This window comes from Plectrocnemia conspersa, unplaced genomic scaffold (genome assembly GCF_051122295.1).
Source record: "Plectrocnemia conspersa isolate PC_06_02 unplaced genomic scaffold, ASM5112229v1 ptg000004l, whole genome shotgun sequence".
NCBI classification, from domain to species: domain Eukaryota; kingdom Metazoa; phylum Arthropoda; class Insecta; order Trichoptera; family Polycentropodidae; genus Plectrocnemia; species Plectrocnemia conspersa.
In genome coordinates this window covers 15,841,055-15,861,900 of record NW_028277168.1, presented here as the reverse complement: position 1 = coordinate 15,861,900, position 20,846 = coordinate 15,841,055, and the positions used below count along the sequence as shown (strand labels likewise).

The 20,846-nt window shown below is 28.4% G+C and overlaps 1 protein-coding gene across 3 annotated transcripts; it reads right to left on the bottom strand.

Moving 5' to 3' along the window:
- Positions 1 to 1,070: 1,070 nt before the first annotated feature.
- LOC148236027 (uncharacterized) lies at positions 1,071 to 16,263 on the bottom strand. Of its 3 annotated transcripts, none has more exons than XM_088184598.1 (9): positions 16,159 to 16,263; positions 5,403 to 5,495; positions 3,930 to 4,027; positions 3,727 to 3,864; positions 2,687 to 3,662; positions 1,780 to 1,907; positions 1,562 to 1,714; positions 1,334 to 1,498; positions 1,071 to 1,273 (listed from the first exon to the last, which is right to left on the bottom strand). In XM_088184598.1, the coding sequence occupies exons 2-9, from the start codon at positions 5,438 to 5,440 to the stop codon at positions 1,140 to 1,142; spliced, it is 1,830 nt and encodes a 609-aa protein (XP_088040724.1). In that variant the 5' UTR covers positions 5,441 to 5,495; positions 16,159 to 16,263; the 3' UTR covers positions 1,071 to 1,139. The 3 variants fall into 3 exon arrangements, with proteins under 3 accessions (XP_088040724.1, XP_088040722.1, XP_088040723.1); XM_088184596.1 differs by lacking the exon at positions 16,159 to 16,263 and adding an exon at positions 13,363 to 13,434; XM_088184597.1 differs by lacking the exon at positions 16,159 to 16,263 and adding an exon at positions 13,377 to 13,434.
- Between the last annotated feature and the right edge of the window lie 4,583 nt (positions 16,264 to 20,846).

Below are 20,846 nucleotides of genomic sequence, written 5' to 3'. Positions count from 1 at the left end.
TAAATCCCAACATCTTAAAGGCTTGTTTTCATATGTTTTCTATAGGCTGATGGAATCTATAATCCGATTGAAATAAGACTCCCAAATTGGTTACCACTTCTGTGTGATGAAAAACATTACATTATCAAAATTAAGTGGTGCTTTTTTTCTGGAATAGGTCATAAAATGATCAAGTTTTCTGCAATTATCAATTGGCGAAAAGTAAAAATTTGGAATTATTAATATTATTAATAAAGTTACTCATAAATTATATGAACACTTTCTTTAACACTAAATAAACCATAATAATTTTGTAACTTAATTGAAGAACATGATTGAGGACAAGGTAAAAGTTTCTAAATATAGTTCAAAATTTACGAAATATTTTGTCTTAGATAAGATAAACTTATATAATAACATACTACGGTATTAAAAGGTAATATTATTAAATTATGAGTTATGAGTAAAATGATTATGACTTCTTAAAAACGAATTTAATGCAACATGATAAAGTCGATTAAAACTAAATCTCACACAGCAAGAGAAATTAATTGAATTATGAAATAGTGGTTAATTACAATCTAAACCTTAAAAAGTCGATATTGATGCATTCTGGATGAAAATATTTATATATGGGTAATAAAATATTAATAATATTTTACTTATTATTTAAATTATTTTAAAACATCTAGTAAAACATTCTATTCAAAAAATATTAATAGAGTATACTTTGATAATAAATAATATTGTATATTAAGAATAGTGCATTAATCTTTGTTTGATTTTAGATGTAAATTTCCTTTTATATAAGTAACAGATTTATTTTTTAAATACATGTGCAGCTGCACTTACAATACAAAACAATTATGTACATAAGAAATAAAAATAAAATATATAAATAGCACAAAAGTATAACATTAAAATACAAAAATAAATAAAAAATAATGAAGGTAAAAACAAAGATAAAAGATTAAGACAGTGATACAAAAAAATACACGTATAATTAATGTCATCCTAAAAACAAAAGCTTAGTAATTTTATACATTAAAATTTCTACGTACAACACAAAACATTTTAAATAAAACTATACATTAAACTCATACATTTTTATTCACTGAATTATACAATAGTTTAGTGGACACTAAGATATAAGGTAAAAATTATGTAGAGGTTTTTTCACAGGCGGTTTCGATAATTTTTATAAAATCTTTGTAAAGAACAGAATTTCTGGAAGAAAACTTGCAAATCATCCTGTGATCTAGTGGTATTCCGTACAGCTCACCGACACCAGGATCTAATAATATAAAATTGTATATGAAATAAATATAATTCAATACATTTAAAAAAATAATACCTGCTGATGTTGGAAATACAATTTGCAATAAAATGCCAGACATACTAGTTGGTATTGTTTCAGTATAAGAAACTACTAAAGGCGTTGAATTAGTATCCCTATGCTCGTGAGCAGCTTGCACGGCTTCGCGGAATTCATTTTGTAAACGTTGAACCATTTGGGATCCTTCAAATGATAATTTTTGTAATTAGTTGTTAAAATTTTAATATAAATTCATTCATTACATACCTGTACGAATCTCTACAATTTCTATAGATGGTTTTACTAAAGGTGGAGTAAAGAAATGGGCTAAAACGGAGCCGTGCTGCGGTACAGAATAGAATAGTAAAGAATGTGTATTAATAAATATATTTCTTGACACGCCTTCATATCCACGCCAAGCTATATCAGATAATATCATTAGCTATTGCTTAAATCAACATATTATTTTTATAAAATATACTAACAATTAATAAATATTTGCTTTATAAATAATCCACCCTTAGAATGAGCTGCCCATACAATTGGCTTATTTCCGACTCCCAATTTTTCCAATTGTCGTGCCATTTCCAAAGATTTTTCTTGCAATGATGCTCTGAAAAAATAAATATTATGTTAAAATGACTTTGTCACAAATTCTGCAGGAGCAAGGAAGTTTTTTTAAAGGAAAATGTGAGAAAAGCATAAAGACAAGTTCATATGGTGCTCTACTAAATTGACTATAAAATATACTGAATATATTAGATGAGGTTAAAAACCAAAGGTGCTACAAGAAATAGGAATATATTCACCCCTTGTCAATCTAAAAACAGATTTTTTACCAAATCAGATTGGTAATTTAGTCCATATATTTACTACAATGATGTATGTATCCTCCCTCTAATATTTGTTAACATCTAACGATACAAATGTATTGTAGCAGTCAGAGCATGATAGAAACGCTAGACGTGGCAACATTATGTTTCAGCCCACGGACGAGTTACCATTTTAACATACATATGATACACACATGTGTATATATAATGTAATATTTAATTTAGTATTTATTCAGATTGTTATTCTCAACCGTCAAGCATTACCTACAAAACATTAATATCCAAAACCAAAGAAGAAACGAATCTAATACTCATCTCATACAGGCAGCTAAAATCATTTAATAGTTATAAATCTAATCATGATATATATAATCATATTGTCTAAATTTTGATAATTTGGAAAAGCTTATTCTTTACTAAAATATCGAGTGATGTACATCAAGACCACACAAATCCTTACTTAATTCTACCATAATGTATCAGGATAGATATGATCGTTAAATTCATAGGAAATTTGGGTGGATCATGATAAACAAGTAATAGTATAGTGTACACATACCTATTGCAAGGTTTTGTCCAAATCGGCATCCATAAAAATGTAGTATAATTGATAGAGATTACCCGAGCTTGAGGACAGTCAATTGGAAGCCAGTCCCTTGGCCAGCAAGGAGACAGTTCCTTTTCATTGGATACATTCCACAATCTTTTATAAAGAGAAACCATCTCTTTGGCAAAGCTCAACGCAAATTTGAGGAAAAAATGGCATTCCCGCAACAGCAGAGGATAATTTCCATAAACATCACAATACTTAATATATTCTTCGTAAGAATGTGTCTCAAAGTTTTCCTGTACATTATCTTTTTCTTCTAAACAAACACAACTCGGATTTGATTGACTTTCGTCAATCATATCTTCATATTTATTAAGTGTATTTTTAAAGCTAGTATGGCTTTCGTTCTTCATATCACATATTTTTGCAGAATTTCTCATATTAAAATAAAATCCCAGTAAACTAAACTTATTATCTACTTTTGAATCACAGTTATCATTAGGTAAAGCTTTATTTAATCGATTCAGATTCTTATCTGAAGTCAACTGACTAAATTTATTATCAAACTCAACACTTAATTCACTAGTCCCATTATGGGATATATTATTATTTTCTTTCTTATCATAAGAAAGTACCCTTTTAAATATGTGTACTTTATCTTGTAAATAGCTACTATCATACGAATTTTTCTCACTGCTATCATAAGATATATTATTTCTTAGAATGTCTTGGACATTTTTGGAATACATATTATTTTTGGTTTGCTTTACATTCATGAAGTCTTCCTCGATGTTTTTAGAATCATGATTTTCTTTATTGTTCTTGTTATGTCTTTTATTCTGTTGTGTTTTTTTCGACGATTTGCATTTTGGACAAGTTATACTCGGGTTCAGTTTAGATTTAGATGAAAGGCTTCTTCTTAATGGAACTTTTTCTATTTTACTACATTCATATACACCCTGACGCCATGTTTTGTATGTTGAACCTATATAAAAATATTGTAAATTACAAATATTATTAATAATGTATATGTAAATTACTTAAATTACCGTGTAATCCGTGTATTATTATCACATCTGCTGATCGTGTTCCACCTGGTGGTTCGTAGAGTACTTCACATTCAACCCTATCTACTGTATTATCTTTTTCATCAAAGCCCTTTTCTGGTATGTTTCCATCACGTTGATCTACAAATAAATTAATAATGCCGTATGAAAAAAATAAACAGTACAATGTAATTTTATTGACTTACTTTTAGAAATTGGTAGAGATGAGACAAAACCATAAACTACTAGTATAGCGGAGCGAAAAAATTCTGGAAATTGAATCCGTATCATTGCAAAATACTGTCTGCAAAAAGTAAAAGAATAATCATATCTATCAGTGAAGTTTGAATATAATATTTATGTGCATTACAAAAGTATTTGAGCTAAATATAATTTAAATGTAAAAAAATAATAAAATGATTCCCTTTTAATTTATTTATATTATATTATATACACAATAGTACAAGAAAAAGTACAAGAGTAATTGAAATGAAATTCTTAAAAGAACCATACAAATTAAAGACACTGCTATATTGTCATGTAAATTAGCAGCAGTAATATTTTAAGAGCTCCAGATATGAAGAAGTACAAATCAGGCATGATACATGAAGATATAGCAGTAGCTTAAAACGACCGTTGTAATAAAAAATTTAGTTCGTTATGGTATATGTTTTTCATTCATTTTAATAACCCTTGTATAATTTTTTAGTTACATATTAAAATATATTTTTTAAATAGCCCTTAATTCGGGTCTAAATAACATACTTTAAACAAATGTTCTTAAACATTCAGTCTCCTAGTTCAATATTATTTTTGAAACCAATAATTATCTGTAAGTCAGTGTTGAAATGTAAGGTAAATATACTATTTTAGAAACTGCATTAGTTAAAAGTGATCTTCATAATAATGATTGATATATGAACGAGAGTCTGTCAAGCATAAAAGGATACATTTCATCTTATCCAGTTGTTTTTCATTACTGGCTTATCTTATCTCGCAATCACATTTATTTAGTCTCACAATGCTATCTTGATAATTAAAATAAATCCACAAAATATGTACATTGGATAATTTTACACGAAGCAAACTACACTTTTTTAAAACTGAACCCATTAAATGGGTGTATGAACAGTGTGACCTTAGTTCTTGACCAAGATCACCCGTTAACGAGATTTGTCAAGGAGTATATTAGATTACCAAGGTAATGGTTTCCAGTTTACAGCACGAGGAAGCCTTTTAAAATTTTAACTCGCTGACAAGAGATTATCTGGCAATAATTGTTGAGTAATAATGCTCTTTGTGCAGCTACTTTTTACAATAAATATAATCCGAGCCATTTATGTAAGATTTAGCTATACATAAATAGCGTGAAAAAATATGTGTATTATCAATGAAAATTTCGCATATAATACATACATATGTATGCAAATTTGCCACTTTACGAGTAGGCTTTTATTTTAATTTGCATAACCAGATTTAGCATGAATTTTAAAATTAAGCGGATTGTAAATGTAGGTTAACATAATTTAAAAAAATATATTGTTATATGCCTATTCATGTTCAACTATAAAATTTATTTTTAGTAATATTAAATTTAAATTAAATACAGTTGTATTCCTTAAATATTTTTATGTATAATGCTTATGTTTATATAAATATACAACAACAAAAAAACTTACTCTTTCCAAACTCCAATGAATTCCCAAACGAAGCTCATTTCGACTGCTTTTTATTTTATACAAGACATTGTGTGTGTTTAGAAATTTTGATGACTGAAATAAATAAATGAAAATAAATGTAAAACATAAATAATTTGTAACAGAATTTGTTTTGTTGCGTTCGATGGCCATGAGCCATCCCATCCCCTGCTTCGGCCATATTTCCATACACTTAAGTGAAAATAGGTATAAAATAATAATTTGGTTTCTACGTGTGTTTATTGTCGTCAGGTTTATCTAAACGTTTTATAAGTATAATCGATACAAAGGTTAAAAAAGAATCTCTTTAATATTGAGTAAGGTATGTCTACCAGCCGTGTACGATGAGATACATTCCATTTCGCTCGCTCGCGTGTTAAGTGACGAGAATGAGAGACAAGAGCGTGCGTTACATGCGTTCCGCACGCCCACTTCTTCTCACTCACTCTCGTCAATTAACACGCGAGCGAGCGAAAGGGAATGTATCTCACCGTACGCGCCTAACGTCTACCCTTTCTGAAGAACCGTCTTCTGATTCATGTAAGCACTAATAATAAAAATGGCTCTCTCAAACTAATCACATATTGACTACGTTAAATCTTAATCTCAGGTAACGTTGGGTGGGAACTACTAGTCACTAGTGTATAATACAATATAATATACCAGCATCTAATCCACTGAACAAATCATAACTAACGTAACTGGCAATAAACCATGTACAATAGCGTGCAAAAATCATCTCTTCCGTTGATTTGAAATCCGTTTCAAATTGTTCAAATCCGTTGTAGAAGTCAACACCCTCAGTACACGTGGAAAAGCAATTTCACGTTTTTATAATATTTTTTTTATTATTTAAAGAGAAAATACGAATTTGTTCTCCTGGTAACAATTTTTCACCACATAACATACAAAATTCTAGCAGGAAGCATGACCGAGAAAACTCCAATTGTAAACTATCAACTACTAGACGCGTTGTGCAAATGATTAAGTGAATCAATTATACAATTGAATATAATATCAAGTGAAGAAATGGCAGGTCGTTAATATTATTGCACGCATTACCGCATTGAAAAACGAATTTCTACATATTGCCATATGAATTAGCAATAAATTCTACGTACTATATATAATATTACTTGTTATTAGTGTCCCAATTAATAGATCATAAACATATTTTCTTTATATATTTAATTATATATGTACATATAGAAGGAAGTAAAGTTTCTCTTCTATCTAAGCATGTACGTACATATATTTGTGATTAATTTAAATATGGGTTATCCTTTTTGTGCAGCTTTCGCCGTTATATTATATTTGTATACGAACTGCATAGCATCAGAGTTCTATTTAAAAATATATTTATATGGATCATTACGAAATATGCCTGTTTTTGGTAACAATATATAACTATACATCTATTATTTTTATATCGAATATAAATTGTAATATAATTTTTGTTACACACATAGTTTAAGAAACTGTAGAAAGCGCTGGCTTTGGCGCGATATGTTTTGATTGTCACTCTTTCTGACTGAACTAAATTGTGTAAAAATTGTTTTTCTAAAGAGCCTGCGTAATACATCTTAGGCACCACTCATCCATGAGGAAACATTACGGTGCTTAATTCGAAAGTACAATATTAAAAAATCTCACAATGAAATATTTTGATTTTTATTTACTTGCTATAATCTCGTTGTCGTTTTGCGGTTAAATATGGTTATACCTATTTATGTAAACAATTTCTGAAAAACTGCATTTAATTGTAACAAAAATGTTACCTACACATTTGGCAAATATTTTACAATTTTAAATTTAGATATGACAAATCGACATGTGTGAAATAGAACAAACATTGTGTTTGTTTGCAAATAAGAATTTGGCGATTTAATCCACAATTATACAATTCTTTAACATGCAAAAGAGATTAATTTTGTAATATTAAAATATTAGAATCTTACTTGATATTAGTTAATTTAAAACTCCGTAGTACAAATATTTAGGTGATAACTGATAACACTCGCGTGTTATATAACACGATAATAATTTCGGTAAGTACTATTATTATTGCGATTAATTTTGTAAAGTGTTACAAATGTAATCGGTCAGTGTCCGCATTATTTTTAGATATCATAGGTTATTACATAATGAAAGTAGATTTATTAATTAAACTAAACAAACTAGATAGTGCTCGGTTATTGCCATTTTTTTAAAAAGAATAACAAACCAATATGCAAATTAACTGTAAAACGAAATAAATCGAGAAAAAGTTATCGATTAATAAATCATGTTTTGACATTAAACGTTAGAGCGAATAAATAACCTATTCCAACATAAAACAATATCGACAACCGTTTGCTTTAACAGAAAAAAATTGCGACTGATGCAATTAGGCCGATTATGATTATACATAATTTGTTATCAAACTACAGAATTAGTCTGTCATTCCATTATAGTGTTTTAGAAACGCTATTCAACTGTCAAGGACAAATATTAGATGCATAATTGAGTTTTTTTCAATCTGGAAACATGGTTAGCAAATTTTAAAATTTACAGTTTAAATATTTTTTTAGAATTTCAACGATATACTGCTTAATCGAACTTAAAATCATTAAGGCGCCAAAAAAAGGAAAAGCCTGAGCCAGGGACTGTTATGGACCGAATTCCAATCACTTTTGCAATAGCAAACTTTAATTTGTATGCATAAATCTGCAAAGCACCATCAACCCAAAGAGATTAAAATAACTAAATCTGATGTATAAATCCATTGTTTTAGTTTTTTCGCCATTTCTTATACTATAACTTAGATATTTTTTGCGTAATTAAAATTGTATCACTCAAATTAAATCGCAATAAGTATGGACACGATATTAAAAAATCATTATATATTGTTTTTTCGAGTCACACACTATAATTTTCAGGGTCAAACTAATTGTTTATGGCAAGGTATGAGCAAATGAAAAAATCATACGTATGTTTTAGGAATTTAAGCAATAGTCATAGGTCAATGGACAGCTAAATTAATGACTTGATGACATCCGATAGTGCAGGAGCCCTTTTCGTTCGCCCAAATATACATATTTTCATAGGAATGTATTATTTATAAATCGCTTCAATATAGAAATAAAAATGTTAAAATTATAAAATAAATGTATCTTAGATATATAGCACAATCAATTTTTTTCAAATATTATATATTAGAGAAGATTATTTTTTGTCACTTATAAGATAAATCGATTTATACTGATATATTTTTATTTATTATGATTCTAATCTAAATACTCTGCCTTAAATTTAATTTGTACAACGTATCATAATTCATACATCATAAGTAATCATATAAAAGCAATTATAAACTAAAAATCATAGCATGTTGTAAAATGAGGATTTTTGCCAAATATTTTAAAAATAAAATAGATGAAGACTAAAAACTAATGACAAAAATTTAAATCAGTGTTTAATCTTATTTGTAGCAAAATTGTACAATGTTATCAGTTATGATAAAGACAATTTTTATAAATGAATATCTACATATATTTTTGGGTACAAAAAATGCGTTTATAAATATTTATTTAAAAAGTATTACATCTGTACCAATTAAAAATTTTAATTTTCACCTAAGTAACCTCTAAGCTCAACCGCCTGCGTTTCATACAAGTAGTCAAGCACATTTCAGTATTTTTTATACAAACAAACTGTACATAAATAAATAATAAAAATTGTAAAAGAGCCTCCGATAGTTCAATGACATTAAAATGACACAGATAAGAGTCAAATTTGTAAGTGCTCAATATAATAAATGATACCCATCTCTTTTTATCTATTTAAATTGCTAAAATTATAAGAAAAAGAATTTATCAGTGTGTGTGTGTGATACAATATTAATATATTTTTATTTATATTTTAATTACAAATACGCAATTATTGCAGATAGTATTTATAAGAGATATTGAAAAACCTGTTTATATAGACTTTGACATCGAATATTGCATTAAAATTTAGCAATATATTTGTTACTAAATTTTCATGGACATCTTTAAATTTGATTCATCTTTTACGCGATAGCACAAAAATGATGACCTGAAATCTAAATATTATGATAGAAAAAGTGTTGTAAAGATCGGAATGCTTGAGTCTGATCAAAAGACACATTATTGGCAAGAAAAATGCGATTACTATAAAGCTCGTAAATTATTTATTTATTGTAAATCTTTTATTACAATATGACAGAAGTTAGCCTAATACGTTACAACGGGATAAACAATATCAATTATTTCTCAGTAGTGAGGTGTACACTAGACTTGAATTAAAGTATGTAAATCAGTGACGTATATTTTATTAATTATAAAATATTATTACCGCTTACAATAAAAAAAGTCATACTACATGGCCTAGCACTATTTTTATTTTGATTATTCATCCGTAAGATTAGGAAAATCAAGAAAAACCTTATCTAAGATAATATAATAACTACTAAATCCGATGGAAAATTTAAAATACTGAGGTCTACATGATATTTTAACATAGGTATGTTAGGTATTAGTCGTCGATTTATACCACTGGTCTATCGTATTAGTAAGTTTATGTTGTTAATAGCCACAATAACTTATTATTTTGACTATTACTTATATTCATCCGTTTAATTATTTAATTTATGCTATAACATAAACTTGGCTGCTGACTTGAAATTGTTGGCTTATCTTTTACGCGAAGATTCAATTTGACTTATATTTTATTCAAAAATTGAAATGTCGTCCAAGAAAAATACACGTGTATAGAATTACACTGTATTTAATTGCTACTTTAAAAACAATATGTATCGACGTAATACATTAAACTGGCGAGAGATGATGAATACAAATAGAATATAAATATCTAAGAGTGTAAATGTTCATTCATTAATATCGCATAAGATTTAAGAAAAATTATTAATTCAACCTTTTAAAGACATTTTATACTATAGATGTAAAAGATATGAACACATTGACTAAGTTAATTACTTATAAAATGTTAAAAACTCTATTTATCTTAATCTTTACTCTCATTGAACCGTATAATTCCTACTAAAATTTTAATTCCCGTTAATTTTCTTTTATTTATTATACAACCTCAAGCTAGTTGTCGAGTTGATATGCTTAGCTTATTATTTACATCGAGATTCGCTTTGATTTCACTGAAGAATTGCTATATCGTCTAAGAAAAAACACGTGTGTGTCGTTCATTTTATTTAATATATTGTTTCATTAAAACCAACATGTGTGACGTAATAAATTAAACTCGCCAGAGATGAACAATTCTAATAGATTCATTATCTAAGACGGCTAATGCTGTATCGCATAATATGAGACCTTCGTATAGAACTTTAAGATATTCTAATTAATTCAATTATTTGCAGCCTTTCTAGGACATTTTATACTATGTAGGAAAAAACTCCTTGGTTATTTAGTCAAGTTCGTTAGTCATCGATGTATGTGTGTATAAGCACTCGAATTTGTAATGGATTTTAATTTAATGATAAGATTGCTTTGCAAAATCATGCGTGGTGTATTTATTGCGCAATTACTATAAAGTTTGCGAAATTAATGCGTTAACGCGTCTATAGTAATTAAATTTCTACTGGAGGTCATGTGGCATGTGTATTTAAAATGTTATAAAAACTGACCTATACAATAATTAATTAGTATTTAATCAGTTTAAATAACATAAACAAACAAGCTAAGAACTGCTCAAATATCATTATAAAATGATGTTAAAATTGCATACATCGATAAAGTTGAAGTGCTTTTTAAACATGAGCTAGTCATCAAATTTGATTAATAAGCTTTGTGTGCTTACAATGAGTTTCTGAACATTCCTACAAAACTTGAAAGAATATTTATATTGGTTGAGCGATTAGTTATGTAAATAATCGTATAAAATAACTTATTGTTACTTCTTACAGTTATCTTAATAGCCAAATTTATTAACGGTTTATTTATAAAATATTTTCCTCAACATATTCACGTTTCACGCTTATTGATAATTCTGAATCATCGATATGATGATAATTGGATATCATTGTTATATATTTTTCCATAGCGGCTTATCTCGTATATTAACAGACCGTTCATTGAAACTTTTGTGTACTTTTGAGCCAACATTACTACGTTCTGTACTTCCATTGTTTAAACTTTTTTTAGATATCGTTATTATCTATCACGAAAAAACTCATTATAAATGAATCACTATTACATTATGTAAACATATTCTATTTCCTCTTGGAAACTCAGCAATGCAGTTTTACATATGTTTCAATAATTAATTATCACTTTCGTTTTGATACATTATACATAGTTTGAGTTTTTACCCTAATTTTTTAGCTTAGAAGTTTCTTCTTATAACATTTGCATTGCTAATTTTATCTTGGATTATAAAAAAGACCTCTTTTCCAGTTATAGAAATAAAATTGAAGATCTGTTGTTAATTATAAATATTATGCTCGAACTTTATAATATTTTTAAAGCTTTTATATTATACTTTTTTATGAAATTGTAATGTATATTATAGAAAATGAATACAAATTTGTGCGTGAATTTAATAGATTATAATCAATGATAATTTTCTTGCAGAGAAGTACTATTTATACTTTCTCAATAACCCAATAGTCGTATTCATTTTTAAATACGACTATCGCACTTCCTTTCTAACACTTTCTAGTATATATAGATATAATAAAACTTTTTTTTCTATACCTTCTAAATTTACAGACAATTTATTATTTATATTATTTTAAATATACGTTAATCACACCTTAAATAATTTTGAATACCTAAACCGCGAAAGTAAGATGTTTACTTAGAAAAAAGTACACTTTTATTATTTTTACAGATGTCATTTTATTTTTTTGGTAAAATTTGTGGTTTTTTACATAAAATAATGTCGTTTTAAGAATATTGTATTATTGATTATTTAGTTGATAACCATTTGTGTTCCTAAATATAACAAAAAATTACTCACTATAATTGTTCCTAAATATAACCATATAATGCTAATAACCTAAGAATAAATGATTGTGTTTTACATAAATTACATGTCAATGATAATTTTTTTATTGAATTGATATATTTAAACAGTTTTTCCCAGTTCCGTATAAACATTTATATCCAGAATTTTTCTCTGAAAACTATTACTAATGCATCGATGCGGTTGGAAAAGTTCCAATTTCATAGAGCTACAAACTTGGCATTATTAAAAGATCGTCAAATGAACGTTTTTATTTTAAAATGCATAATGGCAACGTATATTAGATGCATTAGAAAAGGAAACTGAATGTATAACAAAATCGAGTTTCACTAACCTGATTCTCGCTTCATTTTTTATACGCGTTTTTTATAAGCAAGTGAAATTCGGTTCAATTTCGCGATTGAAAGCTTACATTTAAAAATGGCGTTCAAAAGTGGCACGATCTTTTTTACAGTTTTAATGTCTACTTAATACAAAACTATATATCTAATCAGTAATCATACATAAGTACTGAAAATAAATATAATTCATACTTAAAAGAGTATTTACATGCACGATGTTACTTCTTATCACTTTATATCGGATGGATATTTTTATTATATAATAAAGTTTATTAGACAAAGCGTGGGATCGATTAATAGTGAAGGGCCTCAAGGTTCCCCTTTATTCGTTTCGTAACAGTGTGTTCAAAGAGGTACTCGACCAAATCATGTTTTCTAAACATTTGTAAATCGAGATGTAGCATATGAAAGTAAATATTTACAACCATTTTCAGGCGATCATTCAAATCATAATAAATTATAAACAAATTCAAAGATGACACAAATACGAGAAAATCTATATGGAAAAACTATACATTGTAATATAAAACGGCACAAGTTTTATCCTTGAACGCGTATCAAGTGCGCAATTGTTCCAGTATTAGTACTATGTATGTACATACATGTGTGCAGTTACCGAAAATCTGTGCAGTGGAAAATAAGCAGGCGGGCAGATCCGCAGTTGGAGCACGACTGCTCGACACGTGCAGCTCTGTTCATATATAATTTCGTAATCTAAACTGGCTGGAAGCACAAACGTTTGGTGCGCGAGCTAGACTTTCAAATTTGTTGTGGGCAGTGTTGTATATGCATATAATGCAGAGAAACCGATCGTTGGTAAAACTGGATGTAAAAATAAACACCTTTTACCTTTCATCCCGTTTGCCTAAATCAACTCTTTGATTCATATCTATACTAAAATTTGAACCTGGGACGTAAACATATTTTCAGATATTTCGCGGGCTTCAATGCTTAAAACTTATTAGCTGATCCAGATTTGTAAGCTATAAAAAATCCATCAGAAAAAGTTGATAAACGTTTTAAAATGCATAAGCTGGGAGCTCTAAAAAATAGGTCACAACTGAAGAAATGCAAAGATACAGGTTAAACTTTTTGACCGATGATGAGTTACTTTAGTGGAAATCATTGTCTGCATATACATATGTATGTAGGTAACTACTTTTAATAATATGTATTTCTCTGTTTGAAATAGATTTTTAAGGCTTGAACTTCTGGTCTGTAATACTAATTTATTTATTAGAAATCTGGTCATCATGATTTGAAAGATTTTTCCAATGCGTTTGAAGCATTTATACAAAATAGTTCAAACGTTACATATCAGTTAATATTCGACTATGTACTTATACATATACATTTCGAACAAATAAAAAGAGAAACCAGCATGTCTTAAAAGTAGGAAAGCAATGGGAAGAGAGATCTCGGGACTAAAGCACATCCGTCGTGAAACGCTATATGGTGATACCCATAAGTACCGGAAAAAATAATCTTTGTGTAGAAAGGATGCATTGTTAGACAATATAGGTCTGGATAGTTTTACCCCTTTGTTGATAATCGCCGGAGTAACGAAAAATATTTTGAATAAATCTTGAAATTTTATTCTGAAACTTTTAATTTAAAAAATATTTAAATTAGTGTTATACAATTTTGTGTAGTTTCCTTTCAAAGGCGTCAGTTAGAGAGATTTTTGCAACATTATGTGTTTAGTAGTTGGTTGGTAATGAATAGTACTTATTTTGAAACTTTGCCCCTTTTTGTTGAAAATGTTTTTTCAAGCGAATTTTTAAAAATTCTCTAAAGACTATAACTTTAAATTGTCAACGTTCGCCAAAATTTAAGTACATCTATTTTCTGTATAGAGAAGCTAATACAAATCCACATTATTTATATTATATTTTAAATCCCGTATAAACTGAAGATTTTTTTTTTAATCTGATCATTTTTATACATATTTTGATATGTGTTTCACAATTTGAATCGATAAAATCAATTGCGTCGTTCGTTTTCAAGCACGCCAATACCCGGGATTCCTCACCGTCAGATTTGCTCACATATGACACTTTCGTCATCTGTCAAGCGCGCGCCGGGATACAGCTTAGTGCGATTAAATAAACAGTGAAATGTGTTATAATCACAGCATTTTTCTTAGAAAGTGTTAGTTGAAGATGATTCAAAATGGTGTAGCACTTGGAATTATAAACAATATAAATAAAAGTTGAAATTATGAGTGTGCCAAAAAGTGTTTGGTTATATGAATAATATATCACGGTTATTCTAACAAAATTAATATTGACTCTAGGATTTAATATTAAAAGACAAACAGCAGTGATTTGGCAATTAATTAAACATATTACAATGGAAGTATTAATGAAAAATATCATATTAGTGTAAACAAAAAGTTACATTTTACCCACTATTATCGTTTACAGTAAATTTTCATAAGCAATGAGAGATCTAATAACATTTACGTATGGCAAACAATGAAAATACGACGTACAACTTATCAGTTTAAGAAGTGATGCCAATCTACATGTTTAATCCTCTACGGTAACTTCCGTCAATTTTGTTCTTTGGTTGTCGTTTAAATTTAATTTATGGATTATATTAGTAGTAATAATGTGGTCAATGTTTAACTCTTGATGAGTCTTATTGTTTTTAATTTTTTTCAGAAGCAATGATGGAACAATTTGATGACCCATATGGCTACAGCGTAGAATTGGTATATATAAACAAAGAGTGAATTTTCTCATATTGAAGTCACTGTCAGCAAGTATTATTTTTTTATAAAGAACATACTACATAAGTTTGATGTAACTGAATATTTTGAATATAGCTATTTCTAAAGAGGAATGATGGCACAGAACAAAAATTGATTAAAAACCATGACGTATACATACATATTTCACCACATCGGAATTAAAAATAAGCCACTCTTTGATAGTTTCGTTATCGATTATTCCAGGTATGCAATCACATATTTATAATCATTGTAAAATGTAATCTTTTATATAACATCCAAGAAACTACACATATGTATATTGCGAGTCGTCCCTTGGAACGGAACGATCTAGGTGAATTTATTTTGCTGTAATAATGGTTTTAATTTATTTTGCTGTAACCAAGCTTCTTCAGCTAAATAACCGACTGCATTACAATCATTGTCACGCGATTGTGGTAAAAGATAGTATCCCCAAATATCAATAGATAAAAAAAATACGTTTTATTAGCATTTATACGGTTTGATCGACATTAACCTCAATCTTCATACGTACTAGGTATATATTACATGTTAACGTTTAAAACGTACCTAGGTACGTTTTAAATGTTCAGTCAAATCTAACGTATATGTGCATTTAATCGGAAGCAATGATAATGTTTATGTAATATAAGTAAAAACTCACTTTTCGGCCTCGGAGCCCGTCGCCGGGAATTCAAAATTTGAAGATTTCATTACGAGGATTGTTTTATGATTGTTTATCTAATTTAATCAATGTATTCTTTTTATCCTAAACACATTATATATATATTTAATTTTCATAGTTATAACACATCTAGTTAATTTTCAATCCGATTATTTATAAAAGGAAAAACTCACTTTTCAGCCTCGGAGCCCGTCGCCAGGAATTCAAAATTTGAAGATTTCATTACGAAGATTGTTTTATGATTGTTTATCTAGTTTAATCAATGTATTCTTTTAATCCTCAACACATTATGTATATATTTCATTTTAATAGTTATAGCACACCTACTTAATTTGCAATCCAATTATTTATATTCAGTAAAATGACAAATTAATGAAAATTATTGTCGCGTAGCAAAATTTTATTATTAAATAATAATTATTTAAAACTGTTGTCACGGTACTGTCGGCCGTCTTGTTTTATATTTGAATGCTTAATTTTCATTGGTCATAACAACAGAACACAGTACCAGTGCCTCGGAAAACAACGAAGCAAATTAAAATTTTTATTTTTATTATAATTTATTATTATATTTAAATATATTTCCTTTGTTTACGTGTATTATTATACACCGTTCATACAAAGCGATACGATTTACAGAGTAGAGAATTGAACGGAGAATGTTTCATTTTAAGTTATGTGCGTCCGGAAGTGGAAGCGACGGCTTAGAACAATTATAGATGCCATGTGATTCCTGGCAAAATCAAATATATTGTTTGAATATGGATTATTACTAACTTCGTTTTGGCGCCCCCCTCAATCCTGCGCCGGGGGGCATATGCCCTCTGTGCCGCCCCCCCCCCCCCCACACACACATTACGGCCGTGATTGTAGTTGATTGTAGATTTAAGACGATACTGTACTGCACACAAAATTTGTTCAACTGATATGAATAATTGTAAACATTATATAGTACCTATATAGATAACGTACACAATAAAAAAAATATAAAATAATATAAAAGTTATTTTTTTATAAATTTAAAAATCGTGGATTTAAAGGTAATTTCTATCAACCAACTCATGTTTCGATATTCTTAGTTTTTAATAATATTAAGATGATTAAGTAAAATCGAGCTAGCTCGTACTTCATGTTCTTTTGAAAAAACTGCAATCCTTATTATGAAATAGATATGTAATAGTTCTGAAAATTGTGATTACCAACTCAACTATTTTGAATTTATCGGTAAAAAATTGTGTTTGTTAGATTAGTAATAAAAAACATTATATCACAAAATATTTTTTTCCCAAATAAACATTTTATATCTAAAAGTGAATAAGTAATTTAGCCTTAATATGGTGCATGGTACAATGCTTTTGTTATAAGTGCTGCTGTCGAGATTCTTCATACTATACAATTAAAAAATGTTTCTTTATCGCAACGCTTCAAGATGTAAATCTATTTATACAATTATAAACTATAATATTAAATTTATTAGTAGGTAAATAAAAACTAGCACTATTTTAAACATTAAGCACATTGAATTATCTGCGGGTTAACTAGACTTGACATTTTAAAGTGTTGATAACACATCAAAGGCGTAGATTTTGCACGTAATAACAAATTCCAGTTGATCTTATCTATGTACATATTATAAACAGCGTAAACTTATCGCCATGTAAGTAAAAAACCTATTTAAATTACATTAACCATTACACAATTTCAGATAACTATCACCGCATATCATATATGTTAATCTGAGTTAAATGTGTTACTAAATGAATTGTATTCAATCTTAGCACTGACCACCTGGTTGATTTTGTGTAGTTCCATTGTGTTTTTAATCAATATTTTTAATCAAAACTTATTAAAAAAAATTTTTTTATAAAACTTATTAAAAATCATTTTTAGACTGCTAGGCTTTTATAGTTATTATTACTCTTTCCGTTTGTCCCGAATTCAAACTACGTGTTTAACAAACAAAAATAACCAGTCCGCATTGTTATTGGTGTTATTGTGAGAACAATTAACTATTTATGTATAAACTAAACAAAACCGCTCGACCGCAAATACAATTTTTTTTTCATCGAAATTCGAGCACGCCTTTCGCTGGTTGACGATCCGCCAAATTTTCACAATTCCGTTCGCAAAATTTTAACACTTTTAGACGCGCCCTAATATGTCAGAAAATTAAGGATGAATGTAGTTTTGCAGTTTATGTTAAAAAATATCTTATACATAATTATTTTAATTGTATTATATTTAAAAGTATGTATTGTATCGCAAGTTTGTATCACATCTGTTGACAATGGACCACAGCCGACAATTTTTTTTTTTTATAAAAGATAATTTCATCATTACTTTTTTTATTCATGTGTGACACTACAATTGTATATGTGAGCTAAATTTAGTTCTTAATTAGATATTTTAGTTACCATATACTATGTATAACTAAGCGCAATTGTTATAAATCATCACGATACTTATCCGTGAGATGTGGAAAACATAGGAAACCCTAATCTGAGTTGATCAATCGGAATTATAATTCTAATAATCACTAATTGCAATCTTCTACCCACGATAGATTTTGAAAAACATTAGGGTTCCTGTGGGATTTATAGGACTAGATGTTAGTCATCCACTTACATCACTGATTGATCTCCATATGTTTTTTTGCGGTTTCTTCTTGTCTGATTATTGACGTAGTTCTTACATTACTAAAGAAAATTCGATTATAAAGTTGATCCAACTTTAATTTCTGAACCTTAAAAAAAATTTAAATATATCTTCAGATTTCTTTTTAAATCAAACATTTTATATATTTAATTAATTATGGAAAATAATATTAACTAATGGCCGGCTCTGGACCTTTTGCAGCAGCCGATCCCTTCGATGTAATTTTTGAAAACTTTTTCTTATATTTCGGCTATATAAACTAATTTCTTTGAAAAAAACAAGATTGAATACTTACTTCCTTGATGTTGATTTGAAGATTGGATGTCCTTATTCAGATGATGATTTTCTTACAAGTATCCAAAACAATCTTTAAATTAGGTGCTGAGAATTAGAGAATGTGTGCTCGCCGGATATCTATTATGCATACAGTAATACTGTCCCCCTGAAGTACTAGTTTGCACCCCACTAGGGGCGTGGGCACCCTTGGTTGTTAACCCCTGTTCGATATATGTATGCGAAAGTGTTATTTAACAAGTTAATTGCATGAAGCCAGTTTACTAACAAATATAATTGACTTAGTTGAAATATAATAATATAAAAAGACGTTACAAATAATTCTTTGAATTGTAGTTTCATTTTTATTTATTTTTTAATTACCTGACTGTTACAAAACAATAAGATCTTAAAAATACATAAAAACAACATGTAAAATTGGCAAGTACATATTATAGAATGAAAATATTTTTTTAATAATATTTTGTATAAACATTCAACCTAAATATTTTCAACAGGTTCGTTAGCATTTACACTTTCAATCTATTCTGTAAAATAAATACTTTCCCTAACCTTAACAATGACCTTAAAATTGCCATAATATAAACAAGGTACATACTACTCATTTTATTCATTGTGATACATTGTTGTTAATTTATCGCTACAATTATTGTAATTGCAATTGCAGTGTCGCTTTTCGTAATTATAGTACACAGATTATGTCATATGAAAGGAGGTGATTAAACTGTGTTGATTAATGCGCATTTCGTCTTTCACGTGTATGTCGCGTTGACCTTGACCCAATTATCCCACAATATATCACGTGAAATAGGTACATTTTCTTCCCACTTTCTCTTACGTAATACAATATGTACATTTACGTCGCAGTTTGCTATATATATATATGTATGTATATTGTATACGATTTGCATATTATATATAAACAATAATGAACATTTGTTTTGTTTACTAAGGCGTGGTAATTGGAATGCTTAGTAAAGGGGAGAATAGGATAAAACCAGATAAAATAGCGTTCTTAAATATTAAATGTATATTTCAAGTAAACACGTTTTCTTTTTAAGGTGCCGTCGCCTATTCAGGTGGTAAGCGACTTACTATGTAATTGCTGCTGTTACACAGTAAGATTACAACGAACTGGTTTGCCATCTCTTACAAGAATAAGAGCGGTGCTCTGATTTATTTGAGACATAAGTTTCCCGCACCTTCTTATAATGTTGGTCTTTGATTATTTAAAACGCTATTTAAGTACATATTGTGAGGTATGTAAAAAGTCGGAGTAAAAGATTTGAAACAATTTAAGTGTTTCGCTGGTCCTTCAAGCTTGATAGAATGGCATTCGAGGGTCAAGGTCAGACGCGAAAAAAGACAGAACACTCAAATTCTCCTTGATGGGAGAAATAAAAACAAGCGGTAATGTATGTTTATGAGTTTTTCATCTGAATATTGTAATTATATCATTTATATTTGGCGATAAGTACTTATACTTTAATTTATCTAAGAATGTATGGCTTCGGACAAAAATATTTCTATATCCTGGTATCCGTTTTTACTCAAAAAAGAGGCAAGGAAAACAATGTAATATCACTCGACTCCAACGTTATGCTATTATACATAAATGTATATTAATGTTTAACAGATGTTATTTGTAAAAACAACTAAAGGGTACAGCACAATATTAATAGTTTTAGACAGCAAAATAATATTCTCTTAGAAAAAAT